Source organism: Pipistrellus hanaki, assembly GCF_964339955.1.
Source record: "Pipistrellus hanaki genome assembly, chromosome: 4".
Lineage (NCBI taxonomy): Eukaryota > Metazoa > Chordata > Mammalia > Chiroptera > Vespertilionidae > Pipistrellus > Pipistrellus hanaki.
In genome coordinates, this window is record NC_140506.1 from 553,952 (window position 1) to 581,484 (window position 27,533).

Here is a 27,533-nt window from a genome sequence, read left to right on the forward strand (position 1 = left end):
CCGGGTGGGTGAGTCACCCAACGGGAGACCTCGCTCTTCAGGTCAAACCCGCTGCTCAGTCCGTGAGAACCTCTCCTCCTCAGGCCGTCCGACAGCCCCTCTCCCGCAGACACACCCGGAGGTCACACCCCTCTCCCGCAGACACACCGGGAGGTCACAGCCCCTCTCCCGCAGACACACCGGGAGGTCACAGCCCCTCTCCCGCAGACACACCGGGAGGTCACAGCCCCTCTCCCGCAGACACACCGGGAGGTCACAGCCCCTCTCCCGCAGACACACCCGGAGGTCACACCCCTCTCCCGCAGACACACCCGGAGGTCACAGCCCTCTCCCGTAGACACACCCGGAGGTCACAGCCCCTCTCCCGCAGACACACCGGGAGGTCACACCCCTCTCCCGCAGACACACCGGGAGGTCACAGCCCCTCTCCCGCAGACACACCCGGAGGTCACAGCCCCTCTCCCACAGACACACCCGGAGGTCACAGCCCCTCTCCCGCAGACACACCGGCCTTCAGAACCGGGCGTGGAGAGAGGACTCACCCACAGGCTGACCGCGGCTGCAGTCTGTAGCCAGCAGCCAGGAGCCCGTGCGGGGAGCACCCAGGGAAAGGGGGGAGAGGGAGGGAGAGAGGGAGGGGGAGCCGTGCAATCCTATGTCGGACACGTGAAGACTTCGTGTCCCCGTGGTGCTGCCGGTCACTGGTCTCTGTGTGCGTTTATCCTGATGAAGAACTGGTTACTGGACGTGCCCCAGGCCAGACCCTCTTCTTGGCCGGAAGCCCTTTCCGGGAGCCGGAGCCGGGAGCCGGGAGCTGTGAAAGGGCCCATTGTGAGGTCTCGGGCAGGAGTGGGACTTGGGGACAGGAAGTTAAATCAAGGCCAAGCCTGCAGGCACCGCAGCCAGCTCCTCACCAACAAGCTTATCTCCCACCAAGGACGGCAAATGGCTGACCCCCAAGGAGAGAGTGCAGAGGGGACAGGGAGGGGGAGGGAAGGGGAGGAGGAGAGGGAGGGTGAGGGGAGAGGAGGAGGGGAGAAAGGGCCGTTTCACTCCCTAGGAGAAGCCAGCAGCCGCGGGCTGAGCCGGTACAGGTGCAGGTGCTGCTGGTGCATTCTGGGAAGGCCACACAGGGAAAGGGACCGTGAGAATCACCTGGGTCAGGGCTGTGAGGCTGCAGCCAGGGGGGAGACGTGCCTCAGACCCACCACCTGCTCCTCAGAGGAGCCAGACGAGTGGTTCGATGGCTTTGCCGCCGAAATGGAGGCCAAGTTAACGCTTAATCCATGGCCGTCACCACCAGCCACAGGCTCTCACAGACTCACCAGCATGAGGGCCCAGGGTCCAGGCTGGGGGACCCTCTCCACGGGCTCAGGGCTGTCCTGCCCAGAAACACCTCTCTGGGTCAGAGGGGCCTGGAGCACCAGGAAGACAGGCGGTGCTCAAAGTGCGTGGCTGAGGGCGCAGTGTGAGGCTCCTGCTCAGGCCACACGGCCTCATCTGCACCGTCCCTCCGAGCCCTGGTCTCCGCACCCGAATGTGGAGCGGCTACCACCTGCCCCCTGGGCTCCCTGAGCGTCACACACACACTCACTCAGTGAGCACTAAACACACACAGTGAGCACTGAACACACACACACACACACACACACACACACTCAGTGAGCACTGAACACACTCACACACTCAGTGAGCACTGAACACACTCGCTCAGTGAGCACTGAACACACACACTCACTGAGCACTGAACACACTCGCTCAGTGAGCACTGAACACACACACTCAGTGAGCACTGAACACACTCGCTCAGTGAGCACTGAACACACTCACTCAGTGAGCACTGAACACACACGCTCAGTGAGCACTGAACACACACGCTCAGTGAGCACTGAACACACTCGCTCAGTGAGCACTGAACACACTCGCTCAGTGAGCACTGAACACACTCGCTCAGTGAGCACTGAACACACTCGCTCAGTGAGCACTGAACACACTCGCTCAGTGAGCACTGAACACACTCGCTCAGTGAGCACTGAACACACACACTCACTGAGCACTGAACACACTCGCTCAGCGAGCACTGAACACACACGCTCAGTGAGCACTGAACACACTCGCTCAGTGAGCACTGAACATACACACGCTCAGTGAGCACTGAACACACACACTCAGGTGGCAGCCAGCACAGCCCCGCCCGGACACTCAGCATGAGGACCGGTAATTGGACGGCGCTTCCCCGCGTGACGCTGCGTGAACGCTGAGGGCGGATGCCGGTGGGGATTGGGGACGGGGGTGGTGGTAGATGGGGGGTGGGGAGGTGGCAGGGAGACAAGAAGCAGGCTGGCTCCATCAGGGCGCAATCTGGGGCCCCCTGGGCAGCCAGGCCTGTGAGCGGCAGCCCATGTGCCGAGAGGTGCAGGTACTCCCGCTGCTGTGGTCGCCCACTCTGGGGCCGAGGCACTGGCCCTGTGGCTCCAGGAGCCCCGACACCGAGCCCGGCCCGGCCCCGGCGGCCTCAGTCTCCGTGGCGACGTCGGCGTGGCCGGGGCCCCAGGGGGAAGCCGTGTCACCTCCAGAACTGGTCTGGGCCAGCTGCCCCCCTCCGGGCCACAGGTGCCGCCTCGGAGGGGACATAACTGACCCCGAGCAGGCGGACCTGGCCACGGGCCGGCTCCGAACGTGGCCGCGGAGTCACCGCTGAGGACCCCGAGCGGCAGGAAGGGAGACGGGGATGGGGGGGCGCACAGGGGCAAATCCATGCGTGGAACTCAGATTTCTCAGAGAGAGAGAGACCCCTTTTCTGCTCATGGGGTGGGGGTGCAGCGGGTCGGAGCCTTTGCTGGCTCCTGAGATGAAGTGGCTTCCTCCTTGCTCACCAGGTGCCGGGCAGGTGGGTGCTCCCAGGTGGGTGTTCCCTGGTGGGTGCTCCCGGGTGGGTGCTCCCCGGTGGGTGCTCTCCGGGTGGGTGCTCCCGGGTTGGCGGTGATGCAGCTGCTGGGAAGACGATGGCGTCTGTGGGAACAGGTGTTGTCACTCAGGAAGACCTGGGGCCAGGATGCTGGGCCACATTTATCTTAATTAGATAAGAAACAGCTGAGCTGTCCCCACGCCCAGGGCCTACCCAGCCCCTCCTCTCCCCAACACCCCCATCCTCCCCAGCCCCCATTCCCCCCGCATCCCCCGGCCCCCCGTTCCCCCCTGCATCCTCCCCAGCTCCCGTCTGCCGTCTCTCCTCTCTGCGTTTCCAGACGTGGTTTATTGCTGAGTTTTGAGAATTCTGTCCTGTTCTGGCTGCAACTCCTTCATCAGATGTTGTCACAGATACTCCCTCCCTCTCGGAGCTGGTCTTCCTTCACCACCTTCTGCCTCAGAGAGCAGATGCGTGAGCCGTGACAGAACGCAATCGCAGTCACTACTGAGACAGGACAGGGGTGTTAACTTTATTTGATTTTAATTACATTGGTGAAAAGCCACGCGGGGCCAGTGGACACCAGCACATTCACGCCTGAACGCCCATCACGGAACAGAGGGCACCTCTCATTCTGTTTTGTCATGAGGACCTTTATTGACATGATCTATGCCTGCTGAGCCTAAAGCAGAAATTGGGGCTCAGTGATTAAGTGTTGACCTGTGAACCAGGTCACAGTTGGATTCCCGGTCAGGGCACATGCCTGGGTTGTGGGCCGTGCAGGGGCAGCCGATCCATGATTCTCTCATCATGGATGCTTCCCTCTCCCTCCCCCTCCCTCTCCCTCTCCCTCTCCTTCTCTCTCTCCCTCCCTCTCTGAGGTCAATAAAAATGTTTTTTAATTGGGGTTTGCATCCTCTAAATCTTGTGTTTTCTTTTATTGTTCTATTATTAGTTTTTTAAAATACATATATTGATTTCAGAGAGGAAGGAAGAGGGAGAGAGGGATAGAAACATCCATGATGAGAGAGAATCATGGATCGGCTGCCTCCTGCACATCCCACACTGGGGATGAAGCCTGCAACCTGGGCCTGTGCCCTTGGCTAGAATCAAACCCGGGACCCTTCAGTCCACAGGCGACGCTCTGTCCGCTGAGCCACACCAGCCGGGCATCTGTTAATGGTTTTTATCGGGGTGATCGATGTATTGGCCCCCGTGTCTCGGGAACCGTGGAGCCTGGCTCTCTGCCGGGTTTTACCTGCAAACACGAAGTGACAGACACGTGTCCCCGAGGACCCTGCAGACACACCGGGGACGGAGGAGGGGAACACCCCTGGGGCAGCCACGGGGGGCAGCGCGGAGCACAGGTGTCTGCTGGGCAGCCTCCTCGCAGCACCGTCCCCGGGCGGCGCGTCCACGTGAGTGACTGCCCTGCCCGGGGGGCCGCCCGCCCGCACATGCTCCGTGTGCCCCAGTCCGCCGTGAGACAGGGCTCAGAGCGACAGGCGGGCTGCGGAGCCCCGGCTCAGCCCGGACCCCAGCCCCCTCGGCCCCCCCACACTCACACACACAGAGTCACACACTCACACACTCACACACTCACACACTCACACTCACACACACACTCACACACTCACACACTCACACACTCACATACACACACCCATACACACTCACTCACACACTCACACACACATACACACACACACACTCACACACACACACACTCACACTCACACACACACACACACTCACACACACACACACACACACACACACACACACACACACGGCCGTGCGGGCCCGCGGCCGGCGGGGAGGGCTGGCGCAGCGGCGAGAGCGTCTGCTCCCGGCAGGTGTCCCGGAGAGCGTCCCCGTGGCCGCCGCCGCCAGACAGCAGCTGCGGCTCCGGCGGCTCCGGCTCCTCGCCGAGGGCTCGGTGCGGCCGCTCTGGGCCCCGGCGCTGCCGTTCGGGGATGCAGCCGGCAGCCATGGAGTTCAGCGCCCCGGCCGGGCTGGAGCCGCAGCGCGGTGAGCCCGGGGTCCCCCAGCCCAGCCCGGCGGCAGCTGCGGGGGTGGGGGGAGGGTGTGTGTGTGTGTGTGTGTGAGTGTCTCCGTGCCTGTGTGTGTCCGAGTGTGTGTCTGTGTGATGTGGGTGTGTATATCTGTGTGTGTGTCTGTGTGTGATGTGTGTATCTGTGTGTGTGTCTGTGTGTATCTGTGTGTGTGTCTGTGTGTGATGTGTGTATCTGTGTGTCTGTGTGTGATGTGTGTATCTGTATGTGATGTGTGTGTCTGTGTGTGTATGTGTGTGTCTGTGTGTATCTGTGTGTGTGTCTGTGTGTGATGTGTGTATCTGTGTGTGTCTCTGTGTGTGTGGTGTGTGTATCTGTGTGTGTGTGCGGCTGTGTGATGTGTGTCTGAGTGTGAGCGTATCTGTGTGTGTCCGTGTCGGAGGGTGCGTGTGGCATGGGAGGGGTCTCACGTGTCGGACAGGCTGTTCTAAGGGGCTCTGGGCCTGTGGTCTCCCACCTGCACCTTGAAAACGGGGCTGCGAGCCGTGTCTCAGGCCGTCTTTGTCCTCCGGCCTCTGTCCAGTCCGAGGACGGTCTGGAGGGAGAACACGAGAGGACAGGCCTGTCCCGTGACGGCTCACCCTGCGCTCTGCTGGGCCGGGGCCTCTGGGTCTCCGTCGGGAGCCGGCAGCTGCCTGGGTCGCGCTGCGGCTGTGACGACATCGCCGTGTATTGTCTGCAGCCACGGGCACGGAGCTCTCACTCAGTCCGGGGGGTGGGGGGGGAAATCTGCCCGGGAACAGGCTGCCGGGGTCACGGAGCGCGTGCGGGGTGCGTGCACTGTGCCCCTGCCGTGTGCCTGCGTGTCACTCTGCGTCTTCCCTGTGTTGTCAGGAAACCCCGTGCTGCTCGCAGTAAACACGGTTAGAACACGCTTACAACCTGACATCCCAGCCACTGTCTGCGGCCGGACGACTCCTCAGGGTCCTAGCGCCCATCGTGTTCTCGTGTGGGCCGCAGCCGAGCACCAGGCTGCGAAGCTGCGTCAGAAACAGAGGGAGCTGGGACACAATAAATAAACATAAACAGAACGCTAATGTTAGAGCTGTCCGGCCGGAGGGAAGTCAGCCTCCGGGCGGTCTGGTACCTCCCCGATCTGGGTTGGGGAACGGTTGTTTGGGTTACGCATAGAGATCTCTTCCCCCGATACAGCTCTGTGTTCCACGTTTGTGGCCTGGGCCATGAAGGTCTGGGACCGGGATGTAGGTCTGAGCCCCGGATGTAAGTCTGGGTGCTCAGGCAGGGTGTGGTCACCAGGGGGCGCTATGGGCCCAGGTGGGAGGTTTGGGGCCAGGGCAGGACCTCGAGATGATGAAAAGGTGGGTAGGACTAGCCTGGTTAATTGGCCTCCAATTAAGGAAGAGGCACTGGCTTCCAGTATGGTTCCCCGAAATGGCCTCTGGTCCTCGCCATATGGTCTGCGACCAGGAGGAAGGTCTGAGCCCCGGACGGAGGTCTGGGTCCTGGTAGGGCCTTTCGGTTCAGGGGGGTCGTCTGGGCCCCTGAGGGCGCTCTGGCACCTCACCTGGACCTCTGAGTTATGGAAATGGTGGTCTGGATTATACATTGAGAAGTTCACCCAGGATACAGGTCTGGGATCTGTGTTTGAGGCCTGGGCCCCGGGACAATCTTCTCGGCCCCGCCCTGACAGTCTGGGTCCCGGATCAGGTGTGAGCCCCAGGTGGAGGTCTGCCCCCCACCCCTCTCCCCCCCATGCCGTCCAGAGGACGAGGACGAGGGCGAGGAGGAGGACGAGGAGGACGAGGAGGACGAGGAGGGCGAGGAGGACGAGGAGGGCGAGGAGGGCGAGGAGGAGGGCGGCTCTCCATCCCCCGGGGAGGGATCGCGAGGTGGCAGGCTGAGATCCCGGGAGGAGCTGCGCTGCCCCAGACCGCCGGGAGGGACTGGCTGCGGCCGGAGGGGTCCCCACAGCATCGTGGCGAGAACCACCCCCCCCCCCCAGGCTGCTCTGGCCCGAGCCTGCAGAGCGCGACTCGGTGATGACCCCCGCTCCCTCCTGGGGGCGCACAGGATCCCTGCGGGGAGGAGGGACGGGGAAGGCAGCACCGGCAGCTCCCGGGTGGACGGACCGGCCCCGGCTGTGCAGCTGCCGGCCGAGGGCCTCCCGGGAGGGGACGGAGGCCCTTCCAGCCGGCCCTCGTGAAAGGACGGCGGCAGTGAGGGCCGTGGGCCAGGCGCCTCGCCTGATTCACACAGCGCCGCGGGCGAATAACCAGCCTGTGTGCCTCAGCCCTGCCGGCCCTCACTGCTCCGCTGCTCCGGCCATGGACAGGCGGGCGGCAGTGAGGCCACGCCCAGGTCGCACAGCAGGCGGGAGGGGCTGGGCCGGATTCCGACCTGGGGGTGGGTCTCCCCTTTCCTCTGCTGCCTCCACGTGTGATGCCTGTGACGTCACAGGAAGCCAGCATTCTCCCGTGTCACCAGTGGGTGGCAGTGTCGTCCCGCAGAGCCGTCTGGGCGGCTGAAGGGCTGTTCCTGCTCTGGACTCAGAGGCTGCTCTAGGCCCCCGACGCCCTTTCCCTGTGTCCGCCGGGAGCAGAGGCTGGGGGGGAGGGGGGAGTTTAATGTCTCAGCGACACCGAGGCCCTCTGTGCCCGCCCAGGACGCGGTGCGGTGCCCGGCCACGCTGGTCACTGTCCTCGGACGCGGTGCGGTGCGTGGTCAGACACGGCGTCTCTGATTCCCGCAGGCGACTCCGTGGAGGAGGTGGACCTGAGCCTGGTGCACCAGGCGGCGTCCGGCGGTGACGTCCGCGCGCTGACCGCCCTGATCCGGGAGGACCCCGCCGTGCTGGAGAGCCGCGACACGGAAGGTGACGCCCCCACGCCCAGCCCTGCCCGCCACAGCCCCACACGGGCACGGGGGGGGGCACGGGGCGTGGGGCCGAGTGGCCTCCTCACGCTTGGGCTGGGCGGGGCAGCTCCCGGCGAGGGCCCGGCCGCCGTCTGAAGGCGTGGCGTCTCCCCAGGCTGCACGCCCCTGATGCACGCGGTGTCGGGGAGGCAGGTGGACACGGCCAAGCTGCTGCTGAAGATGGGCGCCAACGTCAACGCCCAGGACGCCGAGGGCCGCACCAGCCTGTGCCTGGCCGCCTACCTGGTGAGCGACGCCTGCGCCTGCCGTGTGCTGCGCCTGCGCCCTCCCCGGTGAGGCCGTGTCCGGTGAGGCCGTGCCCAGTGAGGCCGTGTCCGGTGAGGCCGTGTCCCATGAGGCTGTGTCCCATGAGGCCGTGTCTGGTGAGGCCGTGTCCCGGTGAGGCCATGTCCGGTGAGGCCGTGTTTGGTGAGGCCGTGTTCCGGTGAGGCCGTGTCCGGTGAGGATGTGTCTGGTGAGGCCGTGTCCCGGTGAGGCCGTGTCCGGTGAGGATGTGTCCCGGTGAGGCCGTGTTCCGGTGAGGCCGTGTTCCGGTGAGGCCGTGTCCGGTGAGGATGTGTCCCGGTGAGGATGTGTCCCGATGAGGCCGTGTCCGGTGAGGCCGTGTCCCGGTGAGGATGTGTCCCGGTGAGGATGTGTCCCGATGAGGCCGTGTCCGGTGAGGCCGTGTCCGGTGAGGCCGTGTTTGGTGAGGCCGTGTTCCGGTGAGGATGTGTCCAGTGAGGATGTGTCCCGGTAAGGATGTGTCCCGGTGAGGCCGTGTCCCGGTGAGGATGTGTCCCGGTGAGGATGTGTCCCGATGAGGCCGTGTCCGGTGAGGCCGTGTCCGGTGAGGCCGTGTTTGGTGAGGCCGTGTTCCGGTGAGGCCGTGTCCCGGTGAGGCCGTGTCCGGTGAGGATGTGTCCGATGAGGCCATGTCCCGGTGAGAATGTGTCCCGGTGAGGCCGTGTCCGGTGAGGATGTGTCCGATGAGGCCGTGTCCGGTGAGGATGTGTCCCGGTGAGGATGTGTCCGGTGAGGCCGTGTCCGGTGAGGATGTGTCCCGGTGAGGCCGTGTCCCGGTGAGGATGTGTCCCGATGAGGCCGTGTCCGATGAGGCCGTGTCCGGTGAGGCCGTGTCCGGTGAGGCCGTGTCCCGGTGAGGATGTGTCCCGATGAGGATGTGTCCGGTGAGAATGTGTCCCGGTGAGGCCGTGTCCGGTGAGGCCGTGTCCGGTGAGGCCGTGTCCCGGTGAGGATGTGTCCCGGTGAGGATGTGTCCGGTGAGAATGTGTCCCGGTGAGGCCGTGTCCGGTGAGGCCGTGTCCCGGTGAGGCCGTATCCCGGTGAGGATGTGTCCCGGTGAGGCCGTGTCCAGTGAGGATGTGTCCCGGTGAGGCCGTGTCCAGTGAGGATGTGTCCGGTGAGGCCGTGTCCGGTGAGGCCGTGTCCCGGTGAGGATGTGTCCCGGTGAGGATGTGTCCCGATGAGGCCGTGTCCCGTGAGGATGTGTCCGATGAGGCCGTGTCCCGGTGAGGATGTGTCCCGGTGAGGCCGTGTCCAGTGAGGATGTGTCCCGGTGAGGATGTGTCCCGGTGAGACCGTGTCCCTGTGAGGCCGTGTCCAGTGAGGATGTGTCCTGGTGAGGCCGTGTCCAGTGAGGATGTGTCCCGGTGAGACCGTGTCCCTGTGAGGCCGTGTCCAGTGAGGATGTGTCCTGGTGAGGCCGTGTCCGGTGAGGATGTGTCCCGGTGAGGCCGTGTCCAGTGAGGATGTGTCCGGTGAGGCCGTGTCCGGTGAGGATGTGTCCGGTGAGGCCGTGTCCGGTGAGGCCGTGTCCCAGTGAGGCCGTGTCCGGTGAGGCCGTGTCCCGGTGAGGATGTGTCCCGGTGAGGCCGTGTCCGGTGAGGATGTGTCCGGTGAGGCCGTGTCCGGTGAGGATGTGTCCGGTGAGGCCGTGTCCGGTGAGGATGTGTCCCGATGAGGCCGTGTCCGGTGAGGCCGTGTCCGGTGAGGCCGTGTCCCGGTGAGGCCGTGTCCGGTGAGGATGTGTCCGGTGAGGATGTGTCCGGTGAGGCCGTGTCCGGTGAGGCCGTGTCCGGTGAGGCCGTGTCCCGGTGAGGATGTGTCCCGGTGAGGATGTGTCCGGTGAGGATGTGTCCGGTGAGGCCGTGTCCCGGTGAGGATGTGTCCGGTGAGGCCGTGTCCGGTGAGGCCGTGTCCGGTGAGGATGTGTCCCGGTGAGGATGTGTCCGGTGAGGCCGTGTCCGGTGAGGCCGTGTCCCGGTGAGGCCGTGTCCGGTGAGGATGTGTCCCGGTGAGGCCGTGTCCGGTGAGGATGTGTCCCGGTGAGGATGTGTCCAGTGAGGATGTGTCCGGTGAGGATGTGTCCGGTGAGGATGTGTCCGGTGAGGATGTGTCCGGTGAGGCCGTGTCCGGTGAGGATGTGTCCGGTGAGGATGTGTCCGGTGAGGATGTGTCCGGTGAGGATGTGTCCCGGTGAGGATGTGTTCGGTGAGGCCGTGTCCGGTGAGGATGTGTCCGGTGAGGATGTGTCCGGTGAGGCCGTGTCCGGTGAGGATGTGTCCGGTGAGGATGTGTCCGGTGAGGATGTGTCCGGTGAGGCCGTGTCCGGTGAGGATGTGTCCGGTGAGGCCGTGTCCGGTGAGGCCGTGTCCCGGTGAGGCCGTGTCCCGGTGAGGCCGTGTCCGGTGAGGATGTGTCCGGTGAGGCCGTGTCCGGTGAGGATGTGTCCGATGAGGCCGTGTCCCGGTGAGGCCGTGTCCCGGTGAGGATGTGTCCGGTGAGGCCGTGTCCGGTGAGGATGTGTCCCGGTGAGGCCGTGTCCCGGTGAGGATGTGTCCGGTGAGGCCGTGTCCGGTGAGGCCGTGTCCGGTGAGGATGTGTCCAGTGAGGATGTGTCCGGTGAGGATGTGTCCCGGTGAGGCCGTGTCCCGGTGAGGATGTGTCCGGTGAGGCCGTGTCCGGTGAGGATGTGTCCAGTGAGGATGTGTCCAGTGAGGATGTGTCCGGTGAGGATGTGTCCCGGTGAGGATGTGTCCGGTGAGGCCGTGTCCGGTGAGGATGTGTCCGGTGAGGCCGTGTCCGGTGAGGCCGTGTTTGGTGAGGCCGTGTCCGGTGAGGATGTGTCCAGTGAGGATGTGTCCGGTGAGGATGTGTCCCGGTGAGGCCGTGTCCCGGTGAGGATGTGTCCGGTGAGGCCGTGTCCGGTGAGGATGTGTCCAGTGAGGATGTGTCCAGTGAGGATGTGTCCGGTGAGGATGTGTCCCGGTGAGGATGTGTCCGGTGAGGCCGTGTCCGGTGAGGATGTGTCCGGTGAGGCCGTGTCCGGTGAGGATGTGTCCGGTGAGGATGTGTCCGGTGAGGCCGTGTCCGGTGAGGCCGTGTCCCGGTGAGGATGTGTCCGGTGAGGCTGTGTTCTGGTGAGGCCGTGTCCGGTGAGGCCGTGTCCCGGTGAGGATGTGTCCGGTGAGGCTGTGTTCTGGTGAGGCCGTGTCCGGTGAGGCCGTGTCCCGGTGAGGATGTGTCCGGTGAGGATGTGTCCGGTGAGGCCGTGTCCGGTGAGGCCGTGTCCGGTGAGGATGTGTCCGGTGAGGCCGTGTCCGGTGAGGCTGTGTCCGGTGAGGATGTGTCCCGGTGAGGATGTGTCCGGTGAGGCCGTGTCCGGTGAGGCCGTGTCCCGGTGAGGATGTGTCCGGTGAGGATGTGTCCGGTGAGGCCGTGTCCGGTGAGGATGTGTCCGGTGAGGATGTGTCCGGTGAGGCTGTGTTCTGGTGAGGCCGTGTCCGGTGAGGCCGTGTCCCGGACACCGAGTGGTGGCTGTGCGCGTGCGGCTGTGGGGTCCCTCGCCGGGTGCTCGTGGTGCAGGCAGCTGGCACGTCCCCCCGACACTGACAGGAGAGTCTGGAGACCGGTCTCCATCAGATGGGGTGCATGTCCCAGAACTCGAAGTCCCCCCAGACTACAGCTCCGCCCGGTCTGACCCCGAGGCCAGGAGGAGGTGGTGGGCTGGGGGGCGGGGGGGCGGGGGTACAGGGCACGGCCCGCGGGCGGGCGGAGGGGTGACGGCGCTCTCTGCAGGGCTGGCTGGAGGGCTGTGTGTGTCTGCTCCGTAACGGCGCCAAGCACGGCATCGCGGACCGCAACGGCCGCCTGCCCCTGCACGCCGCCACCGCCGAGCCCGACGTGAGGTGGGTCCGGGCGGCTCTGGGGGCGGGGAGGGCCCGGTCACAGGCTACCCACCGCCGCCCCGCCCCCCTGTTCCTCTCTGTGGGAGCCGTCGGCCCCCTTAGCAAACGGAGCGTCCTGGGGCTCGTAGACGGAGGCCAGGCCCTCCCTGCGGTCTCACCGGAGAAACAACGCTATGCACCGTCCCTGAGCCTCACACCCACACGCTCCGTCCCCGTCGGCTCACACCGGGCCTGAGTGGGTGTCAGAGCCGCTCCGTCCCAGCCACGGCCACGGCCCCGCCAGGACGGAGCCTCTGATCACGGGCTCAGCTCGGGCAGGCGTGGTGTGGCTCACGTGGTGTGGCTCACGTGGTGTGGTGTGGCGTGGCCACTGGCGGCGAGCAGGTGCAGCCGCTGAGGGCAGAGAGGATGCTGCGGAGGGAGCCGGGCAGCGCTGTCGGTGGGCAGAGGCGGAGGACCACGAGGCGGAGGGCCGGGAGGGGGGTGGCTGGGCGGGGACCGCTGGGACCCTCAGGCTGGTGGGCGTCATGGAGGTCCTCCCTGGAGACACTGAGCCGCAAAGGGGGCCTGCCAGGCCACGTGCTCCCCAGTCCATGTCTCAGCTTCGGCCCCCCCGCCGTTTCCCCCCTTGCCCCCCCCTTCCTGGGAGGCCCCCGGAGCCGCAGATACGGCATTTCCTACCCTGGCCTCGCAGCGCCCGGCCCCCACGCTGCGTCTTTCCGGAAACTTCTCCCTCAGCGTGTGGGCCCTGCGCCGTCCGCCTCCGAGGCCTCAGGCTCTGCCCCCTGAGCTGCCCGTCCCCCCCGCAGGCTGCTGACGGTGCTGGTGCAGCAGTGCGGCCTCAGCGAGGTCAACCACCAGGACGGCGAGGTGAGCACGCCGAGGGCCCCTGACCACGGGGGGCGGCGGGCAGGGGAGACCGGGGGCGGATGTGTGTGTGTGTGTGTGTGTGTGTGTCTGTGTTCCCGCCCGGAGCCCCAGCTCGGAGGCCCATGGGCGGGGCCATCGCGTGCAGCGCCAGCGTTGGCGCTGGGGTGCCGGTGCCCTGGACGCCGGAGGGAAGGCGAGGGCTGGGGCCCCGCGGGGGCAGATGGCTGGGGGTCCCCCGCTCCCGCCCCAGGGCCCCGCAGTCCTCGCCCCCAAGGCCGCACACCATCGCCTGTCCCCGCACAGGCCCTCCGGCCTGCAGGAGGCCAGCTCCCGGGAGCCCCCAGCATGCAGGCTCCTGCAGCCCCACCTCTTCCCAGAGGCAGGGCGGCCATCCGCCCGCCGGCCCCCGCGGGCCCTGAGCCGAGCCCTAGCCTGCGGGGGCCGCCCGGTCAGCCGTGTGCCTGCGGGCCGCACGTCACCACGGCCGTGATGACCGAGCAAACAGAGCGACAGCCACGGCCATGTGTGTGCCAGCGCCCGCTCCTGCTCCCAGAGCCAGCTGCCAGGCAGGAGGACGGAGCCCCAGCGGGCAGGCTGGCCTCAGACCAGGGCCCCAGCCTCCACCCCGAGCCTCCACCCTGAGCCTCCACCCAGGCCCCTGGGCCTCCTCCAGGCCTGACATGAGCAGCCGCCCAGAAATCCCCCGGGGTTAAGGTCGGCGCCTCCGGCTCCGTGGTCACAGCTGCTTTCACTGCCGTGTCTCCGTGGTTAGCCGGCCCCGGGGAGCGAGGGCCACCGCTCACTTCTGCTTTCCGACGAAGCAGGACAAGCACGCAGCCCCCCCCAGCACAGCTCCTCGGCACGGCCCCTCTGCACAGGCCCCTCTGCACCGCCCCTCTGCACGGCCCCTCTGCACGGCCCCTCTGCACCGCTCCTCTGCACGGCCCCTCTGCACCGCCCCTCTGCACCGCTCCTCTGCACGGCCCCTCTGCACCGCCCCTCTGCACGGCCCCTCTGCACGGCCCCTCTGCACGGGCCCCTTAGCGTAGGCCCCTCAGCACTGCCCCTCTGCACGGCCCCTCTGCACAGGCCCCTCTGCACGACCCCCCTGCACGGCCCCTCTGCACCGCCCCTCTGCATGGCCCCTCTGCACAGGCCCCTCTGCACGGCCCCTCTGCACCACCCCTCTGCATGGCCCCTCTGCACAGGCCCCTCTGCACGGCCCCTCTGCACGGCCCCTCTGCACCGCCCCTCTGCACGGCCCCTCTGCACAGGCCCCTCTGCACGGCCCCTCTGCATGGCCCCTCTGCACCGCCCCTCTGCATGGCCCCTCTGCACAGGCCCCTCTGCACCGCCCCTCTGCATGGCCCCTCTGCACAGGCCCCTCTGCACGGCCCCTCTGCACAGGCCCCTCTGCACCGCCCCTCTGCACGGCCCCTCTGCACCGCCCCTCTGCACGGGCCCCTTAGCGTAGGCCCCTCAGCACTGCCCCTCTGCACGGGCCCTCTGCACCGCCCCCCTGCATGGCCCCCCGGCACGGCCCCTCTGCACCGCCCCTCTGCATGGCCCCTCTGCACCGCCCCTCTGCACGGCCCCCCTGCACGGCCCCCCTGCACGGCCCCTCTGCACAGGCCCCTCAGCACGGCCCCCCAGCACGGCCCCTCTGCACAGGCCCCTCTGCACGGCCCCTCTGCACCGCCCCTCTGCACGGGCCCCTTAGTGTAGGCCCCTCAGCACTGCCCCTCTGCACGGGCCCTCTGCACGGCCCCCCTGCACGGCCCCCCTGCACGGCCCCTCTGCACCGCCCCTCTGCACGGCCCCCCTGCACGGCCCCTCTGCACGGCCCCCCAGCACGGCCCCCCTGCACGGCCCCTCTGCACGGCCCCTCTGCACGGCCCCCCTGCACGGCCCCTCTGCACGGCCCCTCTGCACGGCCCCCCTGCACGGCCCCTCTGCACGGCCCCTCTGCACGGCCCCCCAGCACGGCCCCTCTGCACAGGCCCCTCAGCACGGCCCCCCTGCACGGCCCCTCTGCACCGCCCCTCTGCACGGCCCCTCTGCACAGGCCCCTCAGCACGGCCCCCTGCACTGCTCCTCGGCACGGCCCCTCGGCTCGGCCCCCCTGCACGGCGGGATGGGAGGACCTGGGGGAGCATCTATACCGGCTGGGGGTGCACTAGCCCCTCCTCCCCCTCCAGCTCCTCTCTGCTGCTCTGCTCTGGTGCGAGCGCCCCAGGGGCTTGTGGGGCTTCCTCCGGGAGAGCCCCAGGCGGTGGGGCCTGAGTGTCTGTGTCCCCCACCCTCACCCCGCTCTGCTCACCCCGCTCTGGTCCCCAGGGGATGACCCCCCTGCACTGGGCGGCCTTCCACAACCAGCCCCAGCACGCCCAGGTGCTGCTGCGGAGGGGGGCCGACCCCACGCTGGTGGACAAAGACTTCCAGACGGCGCTGCACTGGGCCGTGCAGGTAGCCCTGAGGCCCACAGGGGAGACCCACAGGGAGACCAGCAGGGAGGGGAGACCTACAGGGAGACCCACAGGGGGACCCACAGGGAGACCCATAGGGAGGGGAGACCCACAGGGAGGGGAGACCCACAGGGAGGGGAGACCCACAGGGAGGGGAGACCCACAGGGAGACCCACAGGGAGACCCACAGGGGGGAGACCCACAGGGAGACCCACAGGGAGACCCACAGGGAGGGGAGACCCACAGGGAGACCCACAGGGAGGGGAGACCCATAGGGAGACCCACAGGGAGGGGAGACCCACAGGGAGACCCACAGGGAGACCCACAGGGAGGGGAGACCCACAGGGAGACCCACAGGGAGACCCATAGGGAGGGGAGACCCACAGGGAGGGGAGACCCACAGGGAGGGGAGACCCACAGGGAGACCCACAGGGAGACCCACAGGGAGGGGAGACCCACAGGGGGGAGACCCACAGGGAGACCCACAGGGAGACCCATAGGGAGGGGAGACCCACAGGGAGGGGAGACCCACAGGGAGGGGAGACCCACAGGGGGGAGACCCACAGGGAGGGGAGACCCCCAGGGAGACCCCCAGGGAGACCCACAGGAGGGGCAGGAGAAACGGGGGTGGGGGGAGAGGAGAACAGACGTGGCCTCTCCCCAGAGCGGGAACCGGCTGCTGTGCTCCGTCATCCTGAGCCACCACCAGGGCCCGTCCATCATCAACTGTGACGACGAGAGCGGGAAGACCTGCGTGCACATGGCCGCCGCCGCCGGCTTCAGCGACATCCTGGCCGAGCTGGCCCGCGTGCCCCAGTGCAACCTGCAGGCCCTGGACGTGGACGACAGGTACGGAGGGCTGAGGGAGCCCACAGGGCCCGCCGGCCCTCCTGCTGCCACGGTCACGACAGGTACTGAGGGCTGAGGGCCCGCCGGCCCTCCTGCCGCCACACCACACGTGTGCTGGGCCCCTCTCCTGCCGCCACGGCCACACGTGTGCTGCCCTCTCCTGCCGGCCACGGCCACATGTGTGCTGGGCCCCTCTCCTGCTGCCAAGGCCACACGTGTGCTGCCCTCTCCTGCCGCCACGGCCACACCTGTGCTGGGACCACTCTCCTGCCGGCCACAGCCATATGTGTGCTGGGCCCCCTCCTGCCAGCCACGGTCACATGTGTCCTGCTGGTCACAGTCACACGTGGCAGGGACAATGCGAGCTGCTCTCGGGCAGGAAGGGCGTGTGGAGGGACACGGAGGGCGCTGTAACGTGTTCCCGTGTGCTGGGCGCCCTCCGTGTCCCGGAGGCGTTGTCTGTCAGCTTCCTGCCCGTGAGGCGTTCCTGCCGGGAGCTCCGTGTCTGCTTCCTCCTGGTTCTGTCCTCAGGACAGAGGGTGCACCCGGACGGAGCTTTGTGTTCAGAACGGACCGGGCCTGTTTCCCCTCCCCCCATCCCCGCACACCCCCTCCCCCGGCACCATGCTTCCCCAGCCCGGGTGAGGCGGCGGCGCGGCCCCGTCCGCTCCCCGCTCCCCGCTCCCCGCTCACCGCTCGCCCTGTGTCCCTCCCCGCCCAGGACCCCCCTGCACTGGGCGGCGGCGGCCGGGCAGGCGGAGTGCGTGCGCTCCCTGCTGGACCTGGGCGTGGACAGCAGCCTGCGGGACGCCCACGAGAGCGCCGCCCTGGCCTACGCCCTGCGCTGCGGCCACGCGGCCTGCGTGCGGCTGCTGGCCCGCGGCGGGCCCAGGTGAGCGGCCCCTCCCCCTCTCTCCCCTCCTCCCCTCCTCCTCCTCTCTCATCCGGAAGGTTCCGTGTGGACGCCCACACGGGACAGCGTTTTCAGAAACCGTGCTTGTTGGTTTCGGCCGGGAGCTGTGGGGAACACTGTCCTGACCGGAAGCGGCCGGCAGGTTCCCAGAGCCGCGTTTGGAGGAAGCCGGCCTTGGTGGCGGCGGTGGCCGCGGTGGCCGCGGTGGCCGGCCTGAGTGACAGCGCGACCCCGGGAGGCGCCTCGGAGCGCAGTGTGCTCGCCAGTCACGCCGGCAGGCGCGTCCGGCCCAGCCCCCGGGCTTCCCCGCAGGCGCGGTCCCCGGCCGCGGCGGGCTGGCTCTGAGCACTTCCTGTTCGTCAGAAAGGCACGCAGGGTGGCTGCGTGACGAGTCCCCGGCCCCGGGCACGGCGAGGTCGGGGCGATCCTGGCCGCGCAGGCCTCTCGGTGCGACGTCGTGGTGTGCGCCACGGGCCACGTTTCAGACACCACCTCCCGGGCGCAGAGCAGCCGGTGAGGGGGACAATCCCATCTCCATCCCATTTTAAGAATATTTTTTACTGATGTCAGAGAGGAAGGGAGAGGGAGAGAGAAACATCTGTGATGAGAGAGAGTCATTGATCAGCTGCTGCTACATGCCCCCCACTGGGGATCAGGCCCACCACCTGGGCCTGTGCCCTGACGGGAATCGAGCCCTGACCTCCTGGGTCCTAGGTCAATGCTCAGCCATGGAGCTGTGCCAGCCGGGCTCCGGACACCGGTATGAACGTCACTTTAACCCCATGCCTCCCCCTGAGGACCGTCAGGACGCCTCCCTCGGGCTCGGCCCCACGTGGCGACCAGGGCCTCCGTCCGCGCTGGGCAGCAGGCGGCGGCGGTGGGACAGGCTGACGCGGCCCAGTCAGCTCAGGGACACGCTCCGCTGAAGGAACCTGAGAACATTCTCGCAGCCCCCGGTTCCTGGGCCTGCCAGGCGCCCGGAAGTAGTATTCAGCTTTTCCAAAAGCCTCGCAGAAGGTGAAGGAAGGAAGACGAAACGCATGCAGGGGACAGAGGCTCAAGTACGCGCTGTGCGACCTGCAAAGCACGAGCTGCCCGCAGCCAGAGCCCAGTCACAGCGTCTCACTGGAGAGTCTGCTGAGTCCTGGCTGGTGTTGCCCGGTGGGTAGAGCGTCAGCCTGCAGGCCGGAGGGTCCTGGGTTTGATTCTGGTCAAGGGCACATGCCTGGTTATGGGCTTGGTCCCTAATGGGGGCGTGCAGGAGGCAGCCGATCCATGATTCTCTCTCATCATTGATGTTTCTCTTTCCCGCCCCCTTCCCTCTGAAATCAATAGAAATATACATGGAGTGGCCAGATGATGATGGTCTCTGAACTCAATCATCTGGCCACTCAGTGTATATCCTATAGAATAAAAGGCTAATATGCAAATTGTCCCCTCCACCAGGAGTTTGACCAGCAGGCAGGCCGGCTGACCGCCCACATCCCCTGCCCCAGCCAGGCTGGCCAGACCCCACCCATGCACGAGTTCATGCACCGGGCCTCTAACACACACAGACACACACACACACACACAGAGACACGCACACGCACACCCACACACACACACGCACGCACGCATGCACACACACACATGCACGCATGCATGCACGCTCAGAGACCATCATCACCTGGCCTCGGTGTATTGTTTAGAAAGAGGCTGCAGTCTGGCTCTGGCCGTGCGGGCCAGGCTGTGCCGTGCACAGGAAGCAGCGCTTGGCTGTGGCCGCCGCAGAGAAGAACCGAACTTTCCGAGGCCACAAAAGCAGAACCGGGGCGGGAAGCACCGAAGGGCCGGCCTGGCTCACCTTCCCTCCCTGGGCCGGCCGCGTGCCTGGCCTCACTTTCCCCACGCCCACGCGGCTTCACGCTTCCCCTCCACGGCCACGCCTTCCCCGTGTCCCCGTGCACGTGTGAAAGAGCGTTCCCAGCGGGAAGTTACTAGAGCTGGATGGGAAGCAGACAGGCCTCCGGGCCCCTCACACCGGGGACCACGGCCCCTCGGCCCCGCCCGCCCGCCCGCCCGCCCACGGGATCGGTCCCGGGAGCTCGCCTGGCCTTCAGCTCGGACAGGAGCCCGCCCTCGCCAATGCCCACCCGCCCCAGAGGGGAGCAGGGCGCTGGGGCGGAGGCAGCCCCGTGCCCCTGGTAGACGGACGACGGAGGGGAAACTGCCGGGACGGCTCCGGGGGCGAGAGGCTGTCGCTAAGACGCGTCTGGCGGAGGTCGGACGCCCCAGGACGCACGTGTGCGGGACAGCGTGTTCCCGTTCTCCCCCACGCAGATGCCAAGGGCCCCTGGCACCGCGCCCACCCCAAACCGGCTTCCCGTCGGCACCGCTCTGACGAGTCCGCACCGGGCGGTTGGCCGTGTGGCTGCCGCCGTGTGTTCTCTGACAGCCCAGCCCCGTGGTCGGCAAACCGCCGCTTGGGAGCCACAGGCGACTCTTTGGCCCCTTGCATGTGGCTCTTCCACAAAAGACCACGGCCTGGGCCAGTCTATGTTGAAGAAATGGCATTGGAAGAAGTTTAAGTTTAAAAATTGTGACTCTCAGAAGACATTTCGTTCGTTGAACTGTTGGTATTTGGCTCTGTGGACGAATGAGTTTGCCAACCACGGGCCTGGGGAGCCGAGGCCGGTGCGCCTGACGGCAGGCCTGGCTGCTGAGCGTTCCTGGGGCCCCCGTGGGAACTGCCGCCCAGAGGTGGGCGGGCGGGGCTCTGGCGGGTCCCCAGGCCCGGGGTGACCCCCAGGCAGGCAGGCAGGCTGGACGGGGCGGGAGAGGTCCCCCTGCCCCCTGACCGCCGTCTCCCTGTCCTCGCACAGAGCGGAGCCGGCCCGGGCCCTGCCGGCCCCGAGCGGCCATTCCCCGGGGAAGGAGGGCCGCGGCCGCGCGCTCCGCCAGATCTGGGGCCGCGGCCGGAAGGGGCAGCGGCGGACGGCGCCCGAGGACGCCGGGGCGCTCACCTCCGGCGTGGACGACATCATCGCCACCTTCGAGGGCGCCGCGGAGGCCGGCCGCCCGGAGCAGGGGCCCAGCGGGGACACCAGCCCCAGGAGCTCCGGGGGCTGCCCGCACCCCCCACCCGAGCAGAGGCCGCCCGCCCGGCAGGGGCTCCCGCCCCTCAGGGCCCAGAGCCTCCCGCCCATCGCGCGCCTGCGGACGGCTGCCCCCGGGGCCGCCCCCCAATTCGGCCCGGGCCCCGGTGCCCCCCACTTTGGCCCGGGCCCCGGTGCCCCCCACGCCGCCCCCCACGCCGCCCCCAGGCCCCAGCAGAGCGGCGGCGAGCAGGACCCGCGGAGCCACAGGCCCGGCGGCCACGCCCTGCCCGGCGGCCACGCACCGCCCTGTCCCTGGAGGGGCGACGCGGGCCAGGGGCTCCCCAGGTTGTGGCCGGGGCCGCCCGCCGAGAAGCTGCTGGACCGGCTGCTCCCCGGCAGGTCCCGGCTGCAGGACGTCCTGGGGCCTCCACACCGGCCGCACCTGCCTCCGCCCTCAGCAGGTGGGTCTGCCCCTCTTCCCGGTCCTGCAGTGGGACCTGGCCCAGGTTCTGTCTCAGGTGACGCAGCCGGGAGGGCGGGGCCAGAGCCGCGGGGCCACGAGTCACCGTCCTTCCTGAGGCCCTGGGTTCGAGGTGTCCAGGCCGCAGGATGTCCTGCTTCTCCCCTCCCCTCCCCCCGGAGCAAGTCTAAGTGAAAGCAGCGTCTCCTCTTCCCACAGCCCTGGTACCTGCGAGGACTCGTAGCTGCAGGGTGGGGACATTCCCTGAGGCTTGATTTGTGTGACTGTTCTCTCTTTTTCTTTTTCTAAATATATTTTATTGACTTTTTTACAGAGAGGAAGAGAGAGGCATAGAGGGCTAGATACATCAATGAGAGAGAAACATCGACCAGCTGCCTCCTGCACACACCCCCCCCCCCCCCACTGGGGACATGCCCACAACCAAGGCACATGCCCTTGACTGGAATCGAACCTGGGACCCTTCAGTCCGCAAGCCGACGCTCTATCCACTCTTTTGTTTTCTATTTCAGAGGGGAAGGGAAAGGGAGAGAGATAGAAAAATCAGTGTTGAGAATCATGGATTGCTGCCTCCTGCTCGCCCCCTACTGGGGATCAAGACCACAGCTCAGGCCTGTCCCCTGACCAGGAATCAAACCATGACCTGGTGACCTCCTGGTTCCTAGGTCGACACTCCACCACGGAGCCGCGGGGACCGGGCTGGGTGACTTTTCAGATCAGATGGCCCGTCCCCATTGCAGATCTGAGTGTGGCCACACCTGCTGTGTTCACTGCAGAAGGGAATGCGGTCTCACTCCTACGGTTCAAGGCCCCACACGTCAGCGACAGGCCACCCCTCCCACCCGCCTCTTCCCGTGACTCAGTACCCTCGTCCTCAACATCATCCCTGTCGTTCATTTCTGTTCTGACCCTCAGAGCATTTCCCGGGAGGAAGGAAGTGGGGGGCGGGGCAAGGAGGATGTCCCCAGCTGACTCAGCTCCCACGCACTCATCTTCCATCAAGTCCTACACATCTGCTATGTCTCAATAGTCAGGCAGCCACCTAGCTGCCAGGGAGGCTGGGAATTGTAGTCACATGGTCACACCTAGCTGCCAGGGAGGCTGGGAATTGTAGTCACGTGGTCACACCTAGCTGCCAGGGAGGCTGGGAATTGTAGTCACGTGGTCACACCTAGCTGCCAGGGAGGCTGGGAATTGTAGTCACGTGGTCACACCTCGCTGCCAGGGAGGCTGGGAATTGTAGTCACATGGTCACACCTAGCTGCCAGGGAGGCGGAGAATGGTCATCTTTAGCTGGTCATGTGACTCTCCATCCAAAATTAGATTTTAAAAAAATATATTTTATTGATTTTTTTATAGAGAGGAAGGGAGGGGGATAGAGAGTCAGAAACATCGATGAGAAAGAAACATCAACCAGCTGCCTCCTGCCCACCCCTCACTGGGGATGTGCCCACAAACAAAGTGCATGCCCTTGATCAGAATCAAACCTGGGACCTTTCAGTCCACAGGCCGATGCTCTATCCACTGAGCCATACCGGCCAGGGAGCGCTCAGAGCCTCCGGCCTTTATGATGCCGGTAGCCTCCTGGGCCCAATGGCCTGTCTCCTCCGACATGCGCTGCAGGCCTGCCTCCTCCTCCCTCTATTCAGGAGCTCCCACTGCACAGCAGACCTGGGAGAATTTCTCTCCGAGTTTTCATGATTATCTCCTCCCTTCACTCGCTTCCTCCCTGTGAGCGGGCATCCCCTCCTGCCTCCTTCTTATGGGACCGAGTTCTGACCCTGTCCCTCCCACCACAGAGCCCTCCTGTCTTCCAAGCAAGCTGCCCCACCCCGTCCTGCCCTCCCCTCCTGACTGGCTCGCAGGGTCAATGACCTGCTCCCTCTCACCCCCCCCCCCCGCCCTCTCACTCTCCCCAGCGGCTCTGTCCCTTCCCGGGGGGACCTCGCGCACTGTGAGGACCCCAAGGCCAGGTCTGTGGGGATGATGATGATGACAGCGGCGGCCTCACGGGGGAGTAGAGGAAGGGGAGGGAGCTGTCGGGGTGACAGGAGATCACACCCACACCGGGGTGCACAGAGCCCACTTTCTGGCCAGTCAGGGCTGCGTTCACGGGGTCCAGAATCGCCATTATCCCGGGTCTTGGTTGCAAACCTCTGCTCAGATGTTCGAGATGAAGGAGCCGCTGGGGTTTGAGGGATCCACTCGGGACGGTTTCGCTGTTTGTTTTTCTTGTCGGTCGGACCCGGCTTTGCAGCTGCTTGTCCTTTTGGGGGCTCAGAAACAAAGAGGTGGGCAGCCGCTCCCAGGAGCTGGGTGCTCCACCCCTGGCCGGGGCGCCGGACACAGTCCCTGGGTGCATGCCCCGCCTCCTACGTCCGTCCTCTCCCCTGGTGGCCGGCCGCCGGCTCACAGAATTCACTTACACCTGTTCGCTCCCAGAGTGCCCGACAGCTTTCCTTTCATTCAGTGACGGGCACACGGCAGAAACTCAATCACGTGTGGCTGTTATTATTATTATTATTATTATTATTATTATTATTATTGTGTTGTTGCTGCTGTTGTTAGCATCTTACCCTGAGGCCTCTAACGGTGCTGATGGCTCTCTTGCAGCTGCTTGTAGCTGGCATAGGTGAGTCTAAGTGACGGATGTGACTCTGTTTGTCCCCAGGACCAGGCTTCCCGCATCTCTCCCCAAACAGACCCAGGACCAGGGACCCGCCCTTCGCCCGGACCAGCCTGGCCCCCCTGGCTGACCAGAAGTGTGAGTGTCCAGCCCCTTGTCCCACGCCTGCTGCCCCCCGCACCCCATACCCCGCCCCCCACCTCCTGCCCCCACTCCCCGCTCTCCGCCCCCCAGCCCCTGCCCCCCGACCCCCTGCCTCCTGCCTCCCGCCCCCCATCCCCTTGCCCCCTGTGAGCCCCCACCTCCTGCTCCCGCCCCCCGCCCCCACCAGTGCCCACGTCTCCTCTCTCCGCCAGTCCTGTCCGGAGAGCCCCTGTGGACGAGCCCCGTGCTCCCCGCCATCCCCAGCCAGCGGGGCCCCGGGGCCGCCGAGGAGGGCAGGAGCGCTGAGCGGGCCACGCCCGCCCACCCGCCCTCGGAGGGCGAGGCCACTGGGTCCGAGGGCAGAGACTGACTCCGCGAACCACGCCCGGGAGCCACTCTCCGCTCTATAAGGGACCTCCTCGTTCCAGCAGAGCGTCTCCGGGGAGGCGGGGAGCTGGCCGCCTCTGAGGGCGTCCGTGGCCCACGCATGCTCTCCGGGGGTGGCTGCGGCCGGCCGGGCCTCGGCTGCTGTGCTTCTGCCCAGCGGCTGCAGGCCCACGGCTGTTACTTAGAGCTGGGGCTCACACTGTCCCCTGCCAGCGTGTCTGTGTGCTGCTGGGACTGATCGGAAGTTCAAGGCTCAGCCACACAAGATCACCGTCACTCCGTGTCATTGTATTTTTAAATATGTTTTTATGGATCTCAGAGAGGAAGGGAGAGAGAGAATCACCATGGATTGGCTGTCTCCTGCAGGCCCCGCACTGGGGGTCAAGTCCGCAAGCCGGGGGTGTGTCCTGATGGGAATGAACCGTGGCCTCCTGGTTCCTGGGTCCACGCTCAGCCATGGAGCCACGCCGGCCGGGCTCGGGGTAAAGACTCCAGTGGCAACTGCACAAGTCAGACAGGCACCGCCCACCCAACGCCGACGCGCTCAGACCCCGCTGTCTGCACCGGCCACGCCTCGTCCTGCTGGTTTGTGAGCCGTGTGGGCAAGGAGCCCGGGACGGCTCTCCCCGGGCACGCTGGCCGCTGCGTCCCAGCGAGCCGAGCGGCGAGGGCCGGCTGTGCCCGATGGCTAAGGCCAGCCCCGGAGGCACGTCCGGACCGTCATCGGGCGAACCCATCGGGCCTGAGGAACGGCCTGAGGCGCCCGGCCAGGCCCCCATCTCCCGGGGCGGCGCCCGGCCAGGCCCCCATCTCCCCGGTCGGCGGGCGGAGTCGGCGCCGAGTGCTGGGCCTCCGTGCCCCCCCCCCCCCTCCGGCGCGGAAGGCCGTTTTATGAAACAACGGAAAGGGAAAGTGGCTCTGAGGCCGCTTCGCGGGGGATGGGGATGTGGTCTGGCTTCGCCCGGAGCCGCTGGACACGGCTCACGGCGCGGGCTCTTTCCCAGGACCTCTGGGTGGCCCTGCGGCAGCGTGGTGAGGTCAGGGTGCAGCTCTGTCCGGCATCCCGTGTACAGCCCGTGTCCACCCCCCAAGCCAGGTCCCCCTCCATCCCACACGCCCCTTTTCCGTCCCCCGTCGGCGTGCGCTGTCTGCGTCCGGGATGTGGTTCCTGACGCCGCGGACATGAGGAGGCAGCTTCAGGCTCCCGCCCGGCTCCCGCCCGGCTCCCCGCCCGGCTCCGTTTTCTGTTTATTTCACGATCCTTTTTATTGTTTTCCGTGATTCCACCCGTTTGCAGTCCTGGCCTCAGTAACTCCCCGTGGCGGCTTCCTGCTCTGATTCCCCACCTCCCAGCCCTCCCCAGCCTGCACCTAGGGAGGGCGCACCCACCGCCCAGGCACCTCCCGCCTCCGGCCAGGACCCAGCCCCCGCCCGCCCCTGCTGGAGCCGGCGGGAGGCCCCGCTGAGGCCCTGCTGCCTCTCTCAGGGACCTGCTCTCCACCCCCTCCACCCCCCTCCACCCTGCCCGCCCCTGCACGAGGCCGGCCCACCGAGGCCCGGGCAGCCCGGTCTAGGAGCACCGCCCGCTGCCCCCCCCCCCCCCGACTGGGTTTGTGTGACAGAGAGGGGCCCTGAGGTTTGTGTGACCCAGAGGGGCCCTGAGGTTTGTGTGACCCAGAGGGGCCCCTGAGGTTTGTGTGACCCAGAGGGGCCCTGAGGTTTGTGTGACCCAGAGGGGCCCTGAGGTTTGTGTGACCCAGAGGGGCCCTGAGGTTTGTGTGACCCAGAGGGGCCCTGAGGTTTGTGTGACCCAGAGGGGCCCTGAGGTTTGTGTGACCCAGAGGGGCCCTGAGGGGACCCCACGTGCCAGGCACCCTCTCCCAGCACACAGCCGTCCCGAAGCCGCCAGCGCTGTCGCAACAACAGGGCTGGGCGCTCCGGGCCTGGGGGAGGTTCAGGAACTTCCGGAGGATTTCAACACCACGCTGAATCTGCCCTGATTTAGCGCCACCACCGACACACCGACCCAGAGCTGGCAGAGGGCGGAGGGCAGAGGGGCCCGAGCAGGGGAGCATCGGCAAAAGGGAAAACAGGAAACGGAGTTCTCAGCAGGAAGAGTCAGAAACTCCCTCCTCTGGACTGTCCACTCCCCGCGCCCGGACCGTCCTCTCCCTCCGTCCGGACCGTCCTCTCCCCCCGGACCGTCCTCTCCCTCCGCCCGGACCGTCCTCTCCCTCCCTCCGCCCGGACCGTCCTCTCCCTCCCTCCGCCCGGACCGTCCTCTCCCTCCCTCCGCCCGGACCGTCCTCTCCCTCCGCCCGGACCGTCCTCTCCCTCCGCCCGGACCGTCCTCTCCCTCCGCCCGGACCGTCCTCTCCCTCCGCCCGGACCGTCCCCTCCCTCCGCCCGGACCGTCCCCTCCCTCCGCCCGGACCGTCCTCTCCCCCCGCCCGGACCGTCCCCTCCCTCCGCCCGGACCGTCCTCTCCCTCCGCCCGGACCGTCCTCTCCCTCCGCCCGGACCGTCCTCTCCCTCCGCCCGGACCGTCCCCTCCCTCCGCCCGGACCGTCCCCTCCCTCCGCCCGGACCGTCCCCTCCCTCCGCCCGGACCGTCCCCTCCCTCCGCCCGGACCGTCCTCTCCCTCCGCCCGGACCGTCCTCTCCCTCCCTCCGCCCGGACCGTCCCCTCCCTCCCTCCGCCCGGACCGTCCCCTCCCTCCGCCCGGACCGTCCTCTCCCTCCGCCCGGACCGTCCTCTCCCTCCGCCCGGACCGTCCTCTCCCTCCGCCCGGACCGTCCTCTCCCTCCGCCCGGACCGTCCTCTCCCTCCGCCCGGACCGTCCTCTCCCCCCGCCCGGACCGTCCTCTCCCTCCGCTCTGGGCCCGGGTCTGCCCCGGGCCGGCCCTCCACCCGGGGAGGGAACAGCGGGAGGGGGACTCTGAGCAGAGTTTGTCCAATTTCTCTGTCGCTGACCCAGGGAGGGGCCAGGCCACACGTGGTCCCTGCGTGGATTCCCGTGTGAGTAGCCCGCTGTCAACGCCTCTGGGGGCCCGGCGGCGTGGCCAGGGGGCTGAGCGTTCCCCTAAGAACCCGGAGGTCAGGGTTCGATTCCGGGCAGGGCACAGGCCGGATGGCGGGCTCCATCCCCGGTGGGGGCCGTGCAGGAGGCAGCTGACGTGTGATTCTCTCTCATCACCGATGTTTCTATCTCTCCCTCCCCCTTCCTCCCTGAAACGGATAAAACTGTATTTTTTAAGACATCTCTCCAGCAATGTGATATGGGGGTGGTTGTTTACTTCATTAGGGTTATGATGTGTGTGGTGTGTGATGTGTGTGATGTATTGTGTGTGGTATGTGACATGTGGTGTGTGTGGCGTGTGGCATGTGGCATGTGTGGTGTGTGGCGCGTGTGGTGTGTGTGGTATGTGGTGTGTGGTGTGTGTGGTATGTGGTGTGGGGTGTGTGTATGGGGTGTGTGTGTGGCATGTGTGTGTGGTATGTGGCGTGTGAGGTGTATGTGTGTGTGATGTGTGGTGTGTGGTGTGTGTGGTGTATGTGTGTGGTGTGTGGTGTGTGGTATGTGGCATGTGGTGTATGTGGGATGTGTGTGTTGTGTGTGTTGTGTGGTGTGTGGTATGTGGTATATGTGGTG

The 27,533-nt window shown here is 66.6% G+C and overlaps 1 protein-coding gene across 1 annotated transcript; it reads left to right on the plus strand.

Annotated features, from left to right (window-relative positions):
- Positions 1–4,897: 4,897 nt before the first annotated feature.
- On the plus strand, positions 4,898–25,349 carry ANKRD55 (ankyrin repeat domain 55). The gene is made up of 11 exons (XM_084882586.1): positions 4,898–4,939; positions 7,694–7,816; positions 7,973–8,103; positions 11,959–12,068; positions 12,878–12,938; positions 15,276–15,404; positions 16,068–16,252; positions 16,974–17,144; positions 20,030–20,706; positions 23,395–23,487; positions 23,706–25,349. Exons 1-11 carry the CDS (start codon positions 4,900–4,902, stop codon positions 23,861–23,863), a joined length of 1,878 nt encoding a protein of 625 aa, XP_084738712.1. The 5' UTR covers positions 4,898–4,899; the 3' UTR covers positions 23,864–25,349.
- Positions 25,350–27,533: the final 2,184 nt, after the last annotated feature.

Excerpts from the sequence above, each read along its gene's own strand:
- ANKRD55 (XM_084882586.1), top strand. The coding sequence starts at position 4,900 with ATGGAGTTCAGCGCCCCGGCCGGGCTGGAGCCGCAGCGCG. Across the intron at positions 7,817-7,972 it reads GGAGAGCCGCGACACGGAAG|GCTGCACGCCCCTGATGCAC; the intron begins GTGACGCCCCCA and ends GCGTCTCCCCAG. Across the intron at positions 12,069-12,877 it reads ACCGCCGAGCCCGACGTGAG|GCTGCTGACGGTGCTGGTGC; the intron begins GTGGGTCCGGGC and ends TCCCCCCCGCAG.